This window comes from Bubalus bubalis, chromosome 4, assembly GCF_019923935.1.
Source record: "Bubalus bubalis isolate 160015118507 breed Murrah chromosome 4, NDDB_SH_1, whole genome shotgun sequence".
In the NCBI taxonomy this organism is placed as follows: domain Eukaryota; kingdom Metazoa; phylum Chordata; class Mammalia; order Artiodactyla; family Bovidae; genus Bubalus; species Bubalus bubalis.
Window position 1 is genome coordinate 61,682,432 of NC_059160.1, and position 10,808 is coordinate 61,693,239.

Below are 10,808 nucleotides of genomic sequence, written 5' to 3' on the forward strand. Positions count from 1 at the left end.
ATTCTTTACTATCTAAGCCACCAGGGAAGCCCAGAGCCTGTTAAAAGTTAGAATTTGGACTTAAGAACTTCCCTGGTTGTACCATGATTAGGAATTCACCTGCCAATGTAAGGGACACTGGTTTGATCCTTTGCCAGGAAGATTCCACATGCCACAGAGTAACTAAGCCTGGGTGCCACAACCACTGAATCTGTGTTCTAGAGCTTGTGAGCAACAAATACTGAGCCTGTGCACTGCAAGTACTGAAGCCTGCACGGCCTAGAGCCTGTATGCATCAACTACTGAGCCCATGTGCTGCAACTGTTGAAGCCCATGGGCCTACAGCCTATGCTCTGCAACAAGAAAGCCACCACAATGCGAAGCCTATGAACTGCAAGGAACAGTATCCCCACTTGCCACAACTAGAGAAAGCCCACGCACAGCAATAAAGATCCAATACAACCAAGCTGATGCACATACAACCCAACTATGGATCTGAAGAGGAAGAACTCATTAATGGCTACTGAGATGAAGAATAATCCATTTTTAAGATTAGAATTTTAACAGGCTTTTATTTTTTCAAATGAATTTTTAAAGACTATTCAAGATAATAAATTGAAGCTATTGCATCACTAACATAGTTCAAAAATGTGAGCAGACCAAAATATTTCTGAAAAGGAAAATTTATGTAAACATTGCAAATTAGTAGATTATTTTCTATCATATATAACACATATATGTCAACATACCAAGATAATTTTTTGTTTATTTTTTCCAATATGTGAATTATCACTAGGAGAAGAGCATACGGGTACCTACCACAAACTACTCCTACTTATATTTCTGAAACAACTCTATTCAATATTAAGGAAAAAATTAGTATTTCTGTATAATATTATGATTTAGAAATAAATATTTTCTTCAGCGGATTTAAGGATGTAAATGCATGCATGCTAAGTCACTTCAGTAGTGTCCGACTCTTTGCGACCCTATGGACCATAGCCCAACAGGCAACTCTGTGGGATTCTCCAGACAAGAATACTGGAGTGGGTTGTCATGCCTTCCTCCAAGGGATCTTCCTGACCTAGGGATCCAACCCACGTCTCTTATGTCTCCTGCATTGGCAGGTGGGTTCTTTACCACTAGCACCATCTGGGATGTGCACCTACATTTAAACATTTTGAAGTATTACTAATTATTATAATGCCCATTGTGTGTTGAACATTTACTATGCATGAATTACTGTGTTAATTGTGTTTATAATATTTAATCATCATATAAAGCAAGGTACACATAATTATGAACTTTTCTTTTTTACTTTTGAAAAAAAATTGAGGCTTAGAGACATTATTTTTCTTGCTCACACTATGACAAAGTTCAGAGTTTATGGAGACAGAGCTGTAATAAGATCTAACTGTAGCTTGTTAACTGTTATGCAGTACTTCCAACTAAGTAAATAAATCATTAGATAATATGTAGATGAGAGCAGCCTAGCTAGCCAGATATTGAATGCCTCAAACTATACCTAGGATCCAAACGCTCAACATTTTTTGAGTAAATAAATATATGATTGAAATATTGATATATTTATACCATACATGCAAAATGATTTCTTTGGAAGGAATGATGCTAGAGCTGAAAGTCCAGTACTTTGGCCACCTCATGAGAAGAGTTGATTCATTGGAAAAGACTCTGATGCCAGGAGGGATTGGGGGCAGGAGGAGAAGGGGACGACAGAGGATGAGATGGCTGGATGGCATCACTGACTCGATGGACATGAGTCTGAGTGAACTCCGGGTGTTGGTGATGGACAGGGAGGCCTGGCGTGCTGCGATTCATGGGGTCACAAAGAGTTGGACATGACTGAGCGACTGATCTGATCTGATCTGACTGAAAAGAAAAATTACCATAGAAACAAAGAATCAGAGCATTTTGAGAAAGGATACATAGTGGCACCACTGTAAATATAAATAATGCTATGGATAGAGATGTGAATATGAATGCATCACAAAAAAGGGAAGCTCTATAAAAGAATTGTAATGCCAAATCAGTCACATATAAAAAGGGGGAAAAATTAATAGTCAATGTATCAAAACCTCATGGCACAGGAAACACTTTACACTTGACTTCCATGATACCATGCTCATCAGCTGTTTGTCCCTCCTATTTCACTGCATGTTCTTTCTGCATATTTGTCAATACCTCCTGGTTATTACCTTCTGGATGTTGGATGCAGATATTAAAGTAAATAAAATAATTGGAAGAAAATATAAGTAAGTATATGACATGGTTAGGACTATTAAAGCCTTTCACATAATAATACATTCAGAAACAAACAAACAAAAAAGGTAAATGATTTTACTGTGATTTAACCAAATTTTCTGTATACCATCACCACAAATTGCATTAAATTTTAAATAACAAACTGTGAAATAGGATTTATTACATATGAGATTTGCACAGACTTAATATCCTGAATATATGCAAATATCTCAAGAAAGCATAAGGAATTACTTCAACAACAGTGAAAGGGTAGTAATATTATGTTCAAACATTACCAAAAAATATTTGCAAATTATGACATGTTATTAGCAATTACAAAATGTGCATTAACATGAACAAAATGTTACTTGGTTCATCATTTTGGCAAAGATTTAGTATCCTCATGACACATAACCTTTAGTATCCTCATAACACATAATAACATGACCTTGATGTTATTAATACATCTTTCCAGTCTCCAAGGACACTGTCCCAATTCCTAGGTGCATTAGTTAGCTTTTGTTTTGCTTTGTTTTTTCCTATATGAATATTTTACATTCATTAGTGACTTTGGAGCATGGTCACCAAGGACACTTTTTTTTTTTAGCATAGTTAATCTTACCTGTTACAGGTTGACCATATACAAAAAGCATCCTCAATCATATCTGTGGTGAAACTTCAGGTAACCACTCCATGTTAAATTGTTGGGTCAGGCCATCAACTTTGCAGGAATGAAAGAGAATTTTTGTTTTCCTTGGCCTGTTTACTAATCTTTCCTTCTATCTATATTTTGTGGAAATAGGTCATTTTTAAATTTTGACCAATTTTTGTCATTCATGGTAAATGTTAGGTACAGGGATATAAGAATGGATATAACTTGTTCATGCATTTTCATTGCTATCTTTGAGTGAGTGTTAAGTGGAAAAGAATCACTAGACTACATCCATGTCACTACTAATAACTGGTTTAATTGTGAGACTATGTGGGGAGAAAAAAAATTTGAAGCCTGAATGACAGACTAAAGTGTAAGTACTTGCATATTTTTCAAATAAGTATTTTTTTTCTATTCAAAATTTGGGGTGGAAAAAACAGTTCCTTTTCTGGAGAAGGGAATGCTACTTCTGTGATGGAAAAGATCTGGTTATTTGGCCTGAGGGCATAGAATATACCTTGATTTTAGGAAAGAGTATATTTCCTCTATTTCATAGAAAGATGCCTGCTAGTCATTTGTATGACCTTGAAGAATTCACTCTCCCTATCTGAACTTTGTTTTCCTTCTTCATAAAACTTGCCATGCTTTAGAAATCAGTGACATGACTCTGAAAATTCTCCTGTCCAAAGTAGGTTAAAGCATCTCTGTTTTTTTCTTTGCTTGATAACCTTTTACAAGGAATTAACAGTGGAGCAGAATGTGGCTCTGGAGGGGAAAAATTGCTGGCCATGGGCCTGAGCCCATCAGATGAAAAATTCTGTAGATCTGAGGATGACCCTAGGCTTCCCTGGTGGCTCAGTGGTGAAGAATCTGCCTGCCAGTGCAGCAAATACTGGTTCAATCTCTGGTTTGGGAAAATCCCCTGGAGAAGGGAATGGCAACCCATTCCAGTATGCTTGCCTGGAGAATCCCATGGACAGAGGAGCCTGGCAGGCTATAGTTCACAGGGTCACAAAGAGTTGGACACTACTGAGCAACTAACACTCTTAACACTTTCAGTGTTACACTGAATACACGCACATATATGCTGACCAGAAGAATTTATTATTTTAAAGCTTCATTTAAATGGTATGTGTGTTCACTCAGTCCTGTCCAACTCTTTGTGACCCCATGGACTGTATAGCCCACCTGGCTCCTCTGTCCAAGGGATTTCCCAGGCAAGCATACTGGAGTGGGTAGCCATTCCCTTTAGCTTCTTTAAATGGTATGATCTTTGACATTCAATGATTGAGTGGATGTTAACCCGATCTATGTGAATATAACCTGTGTGAAATCATACTACAATAGTCCAGATGTATTTTTTAAAAGGTTTTCTGAATTAAGCATTGAAGAAAACTGTAGAAATAAAGCAGTGTTATAGAATACTACAGTGTCAGGTAATATGGCCAAATATCAGAGTTCGCCTTGATTCTAAAAATTATAAAGGTTTCTGGAGAAGGCATGGCACCCCACTCCAATACTCTAGCCTGGAAAATCCCATGGATGGAGGAGCCTGGTAGGCTTCAGTCCATGGGGTCGCAAGGAGTCAGACACAACTGAGCGACTTCACTTTTACTTTTCACTTTCATGCACTGGAGAAGGAAATGGCAACCCACTCCAGTGTTCTTGCCTGGAGAATCCCAGGGATGGCAGAGCTTGGTGGGCTGCCATCTGTGGGGTCGCACAGAGTCGGACATGACTGAAGTGACTTAGCAGCAGCAGCATAAAGGTTTCCCATAGTTTAACATTACAGAAAAGTTAACAAATGTCATGGGCCCATTGCTGTGGATAGAAATAGAGCATTAAGAGTACCTTATAAGCTGTAGATATACCTAGACCTTCATGCTGCTACCTGAATAGAGTTACTGTCCTGACTTCTTCTTTTTTAATGTAATTTTTTATATTTCCCAAAATGAAAAAGGTGAGGAGTGGCATTGTTTTCCACTTTTGCAAATCACAATGTTTGCCTTAACACAGGACAATGAGTTCTCATATCTGCTTCTAACAACATGTGCTCAGGCCCTCGGTTGTGTCCTACTCTTTGCAACCCCATAGCCCGCCAGGGTCCCCTGTCCATGGACTTCCCCATCCAAGAATACTGGAGTGGGTTGCCATTTCCTTCTCCATAATGTCCTGGTTTCTAACTCCATAGATTTGCTGTGCTTATCTTTGAAATTTCTGTGAATGGAATTCTTTTATGTCTTGCTTCTTCACTCAAAATTTTGTTAGAACTCTCCATGTTATTGCTTGTAGCAGTATTATTATTACTGTCATTGTTTTACTCTTCCATTTTATGAATATAATTACAATTTAAAAAGCGATTCTATCATTGGAGGTCATTTTAGTGTTTTGAGCTTTTGGATTATTAAAAACAATGCCACTTTGAATTTTCTTAAACATTCACTTATTTGGAGTACATATGTATGCATTTCTATTGGGCAAATACCTAGAATAATAATATCCTGTTTCATATATATCTGGACATTCAACTTAATAAACATATTCAAAAAGTTTTGATAGTGTCTTTAAAAATGTACACACCAACTAAGATTACAATACATTCTTAAAGATACTTGGTATGGTCCATCCATTTAATGTTAGTTATCCTCATAGTTTGGAGAAGGCAATGGCACCCCACTCCAGTACTCTTGCCTGGAAAATCCCGTGGACGGCAGAGCCTGGTAGGAGGCAGTCCATGGGGTCACTAAGAGTCGGACACAACTGAGCAACTTCCCTTTCAGTTTTCACTTTCATGCATGGGAGAAGGAAATGGCAACCCACTCCAGTATTCTTGCCTGGAGAATCCCAGGGATGGGGGAGCCTGGTGGGCTTCCATCTATGGGGTCACACAAAGTCGGACACGACTGAAGCAACTTAGCAGCAGCAGCATCCTCATAGTTGTACACTAGTTGTGAATTTAATTTCCTTTTCCCTAAACCCTAAAAAGATTACATTTCATATGTTCACCGATATTTAGATGTCCTCTTTTTTGAAGAAACTTGTCTAATTTTTATTAGGCTTGGTTTTGTCTTATTGATTTGTAGTAGAGTTTTATAAATGCTGGGTTCTGTCTTTGAGAGTTTTTGCAAATATCTTCTCTTACTCCATGACTAGTCTTCTTTAATCAATTGTATGCATTGTATATAAAACCTACATATGTAACATTCTAGTGAATTATGAAAAATCTATATATGCATCCTCATAACCACTACTGAAATCAAGATATACAATGCTATGTAGCATTCCATGTTTATAAATATCACAATTTGTTTATTTATAATCTCTTGATGCTTCTTTATATTGCATTCCACTTTTAGTTATTTTGAATAAAAATCCAATTGTCAAGTTTTTCTGTGAAATATATATATATATATTTTTTTTTTTCTCCTCATAGTAAATTCTTAGGGACAGAGTTGATATGTCATATTTGAATTGTGGTGCTGGAGAACACTCTTTAGAATCCCTTGGCCTGCAAGGAGATCAAACCAGTCAATCCTAAAGGAAATAAACCCTGAATATTCATTGGAAGGACTGATGCTGAAGCTGAAGCTCCAATACTTTGGCCTCCTTGTGCAGATGACTCATTGGAAAAGACTCTGATGATGAGAAAGATGGAAGGCAAAAGGAGAAGGGGGTGGCAGAGTCTGAGATGGTTAAGTAGCATCATCGTCTCAATGGACATTGATTTAAGCAAACTCCAGCAGATGATGGAGGACAAAGGAGCCTGGTGTGCTACAATCCATGGGTTGCAGAGAGTCAGACATGACTTAGTGACTGAACAATGTCTTCTCTAGGCAATCCTTTCTTTCATTTCACCCTCTCTCTAAGAGGCTGTCCTAAATAAGGTGACTTCCCTTATGCTGATAATCCCCAAAGTTATATCTGCACGAAGAGTGCATCCTATCATATTCTGACTTCAATATTCAATTTTGGGGGGCATCTAGATCAGACTTGGAGAAGGCAATGGCACCCCACTCCAGTACTCTTGCCTGGAAAACCCCATGAATGGAGAAGCCTGGTAGGCTGCAGTCCATGGGGTCGCTAAGTCAGACACGACTGAGCAACTTCACTTTCACTTTTCACTTTCATGCATTGGAGAAGGAAATGGCAACCCACTCCAGTGTTCTTGCCTGGAGAATCCCAGGGACGGGGGAGCCTGGTGGGCTGCCGTCCATAGGGTCGCACAGAGTCAGACACGACTGACGCAACTTAGCAGCAGCAATAGCAGCAGCAGATCAGACTTAGAGGGTTTGAAATTAGACTTTTCCTTGGACAAGTCTATGTGGCTTTAATTTTCACTTTTTAAAAAATGTCTTTCTAAAGGCAGATAATTTTTTGTTAGGTCTATGATCTATTTCAAGTTCATTTTTTGTTGTGTTCATTTTTATGTCAGTTATATGGAATTGACTGAAGATGTGTTTAATTCTTGTATATGTCTGTGGATTTTCAGTCAATTCTATCAATTAGTAAGAGAATCTCCAACTATAATTGCTAATTTATCTATTTCATCTTTCATTTATGGCAGTTTGTGCTGTTCTGTCGCTTCAGTAGTGTCTGACTCTTTGCGACCCTATGGATTATAGACCACCAGGCTCCTCATCCATGGGGATTCTCCAGGCAAGAGTACAAGAGTAGGTTGCTGTGTGCTCTTCCAGGGGATCCTCCAGACCCAGGGATCAAAACCTGTATCTCTAAAATCTCCTGCATTGTCAGGCAGGCTCTTTACCACTGGTGCCACTTTAGAAACCCGTATGCCAGTTTATCCTTCATATATTTTGATACATTATTAGATACATAAATAATTAGAATCTATGTTCTTGGTTATTTGACTCAATTATCAGTATGTAATTTTCTTTTGTATGATTGTTAATTTTCTTTGGTGGCAATATGCACTCCAGCATTCTCTTGATTATGCTTTGGATGATATAATTTTTCTACTCTTTTATTTTTAATCTATACATGTTATTATATTTGAAGTGGAATGCTTGTATATAGCATTCAGAAAAGTAATTATCTTAATTGTTCTTATAATCTCTTTTGATTACCATGATATGTTTTGATCACTTATAGGCAGTGTATCATCATTTATGTTTGGACTTCTATCATTTTGTTAGTTGATTGTTCTTTGTTCCCATTGCTGTTCATTCTTTTGTTTCTACTTTCCTGCCTTCAATTGAATAGTTTAGTGTTCCATTTGAATTTATAGAATGCTTTTTACCATATCATTTCTTAAAAGTTTGTGTGTGATCTGTAAATTATAATCTATGCATTGAACATTTCACAAGCCACTTTGATATAATATTTTGCCACTGGAGGTAGCATGTAACAGAAAAAATTGTTATCCTTTACTTTTCTCCTTTTCATTATGATTATCATATTTTGTCTATATACAGTGTCAGTTCCATCAGATTATGTTATGATTTTGCTTTCAACAGATGTTTCAAAGGATTTGTATAGTATGATATTTCCCTATTTGTTTTTAAATGTTTGGTAGGAAACTACAATTAAGCCATCTGAGGCTGCAGTTCTCTTTGTAGAATAATTTAAATATGTATTTGGTTACTTTGGGCTTCCCTGGTGACTCAGATGTTAAAGAATCTGCCAGCAAAGCAGGAGATCTGGATTCGATCCCTGGGTTGGGAATATCCCCTGGAGAAGGAAATGGCTACTCACTCCAGTATTCTTACCTGGAGACTTTCATCAACAGAGAAGGCTGGTGGGCTACAGTCCGTGGGATTGCAAAGAGTTGACACAATTGTGTGACTAACACTTTTACTTTTCACTTGTTTACTATAATGTTAAAAATAGAACTATATAGGTTAGATATTTAATCTTGCATTAACTTTAGTAAATTGTATTTTTCATAGAATTCACTCATTCATTCAAGTTGCTGAATCCATTTAGCAAATTTTTTCAAAACATGACATTTTTATCTTTTAAATAGCTGTATAACTTATAATGATGCCATACCTCACATTTCTGATAAATTCCATCTTTTTTTTCTTTCAAGATCAATCTCAATGACAGTTTTATCCACGTTATTAATCCTCTCCATGAATCAGCTTTTGATTATATTCATCTTGTCTCTTGTTTCTGTTTTCTATTCCATTGATTTTTTTAAATTATTTTCTTTTATCTATTTGGATACCATCTCTTAGACTTTTTACATGTAGATTACCTAAAACATCAAAGGTGGTCATGAGAAATCACACAGTCATAACAACATTCATCTTGTTGGGACTTACAGAGGACCCACAGCTGCAAGTTCTTATTTTTGTCTTCTTGTTTCTTACTTACATGCTGAGCATTACTGGAAATCTGACTATTATCATTCTAACATTCCTGGATTCTCATCTTAAAACACCTATGTATTTTTTTCTTAGAAACTTCTCCTTCTTAGAAATCTCATTCACAACGGTCTGTATTCTCAGATTCCTGTATAGCATATCAAGTGGGGACAATACCATTACTTATAATGCCTGTGCTAGTCAAATATTTTTCACTGGACTTTTTGGGGCCACAGAGTTTTTTCTCCTGGCAGCCATGTCCTGTGACTGATACGTGGCCATCTGTAAACCCCTTCATTACATGACCATCATGAATGGTAGAGTCTGCACCATCCTTGTGTTCTGCTGCTGGATCTCTGGGCTGATGATCATCATCACACCACTCAGTATGGGCCTCCAACTAGAATTCTGTGACTCCAATGCCATTGATCATTTTGGCTGTGATGCAGCTCCTCTTTTTAACATCTCATGCTCAGATACATGGTTCATTGAACAGTTGGTTATAATTTGTGCAGTGGTGACATTCATCATTACATTGATAGGGGTTGTTCTTTCTTACGTGTATATCATCAGGACAATTCTAAGATTTCCCTCTGCATCACAGAGAAGAAAAGCTTTTTCCACCTGTTCTTCTCACATGATTGTTGTTTCCATTACCTATGGCAGCTGTATTTTTATCTACATCAAGCCTTCAGCCAAAGAAGAGGTGGACATTAACAAAGGGGTGTCTGTGCTCACTACATCTGTTGCCCCGCTGTTGAACCCTTTTGTTTATACTTTGAGGAACAAACAGGTGAAACAAGCTGTCAGTGACATAATAAAAAAAATTGCATTTTTCTTACACAATTAAGAGCATACTGGATTTAAACCATCAGATAAAAATAATGTATTGCTTGCTTAAACATTTTTCTCTGGAAATCCTAATTGTGAAACTACTTAGAACAAATCATTTATCCCTCTCTGTAATCTCAATCAAAATGATTTATGTCATCAAAAGAACATGAGAATTTCTCAGAAACAAAATCTTCCTTCACCTCTCACTAAGTTTTTCTAATATTATTCAAAAAAAGAATTGTATACCATGTTAAATATATTATCTATGATTCCTGGGAAAATTTCAGAACAATAGTTTTGCTGGACTTCTTTAACTTGCATTTGTATAATAAATATACTCTGGAGAAGAAAATGGCAACCCACTCCAATATTCTTGCCTGGAACATTCCATGAACAGAGGAGCCTGCTGGGCTCTACAGTCCATAGGATCACAAAGAGTCAGACACAACTGAGGAATTTTCACAATCACACTCCTCAATAAATATACTGAAACATGTGACACATAGGAAGAAATATTTCATCTTTGTTTAAAGTATTAACAAGACAAACATTAAAATAAAAGAACTCAAAATAAGCTTGTCAACTAAATCATATTGTAAGCCAAACATGAAAATAAATATCAAACATCTGAAAACAAAAATGATCCACAAAATATACAAGAGAGTTTACTTCAAGAAACAGGTGAAATTTTTAAACCACACCTGTATAACAATAGAGTGTTAGCACTCATACACACATGCACACATAAAAACAAA

The 10,808-nt window shown here is 36.8% G+C and overlaps 1 protein-coding gene across 1 annotated transcript; it reads left to right on the forward strand.

The window, feature by feature from the left end:
- The first annotated feature begins 9,127 nt into the window (after window positions 1-9,127).
- LOC112584397 (olfactory receptor 6C2-like) lies at window positions 9,128-10,069 on the forward strand. Its single transcript, XM_045165196.1, is given in 1 exon segment — window positions 9,128-10,069. A coding segment is annotated over 1 exon segment (939 nt). The 5' UTR covers window positions 9,128-9,130.
- Window positions 10,070-10,808: the final 739 nt, after the last annotated feature.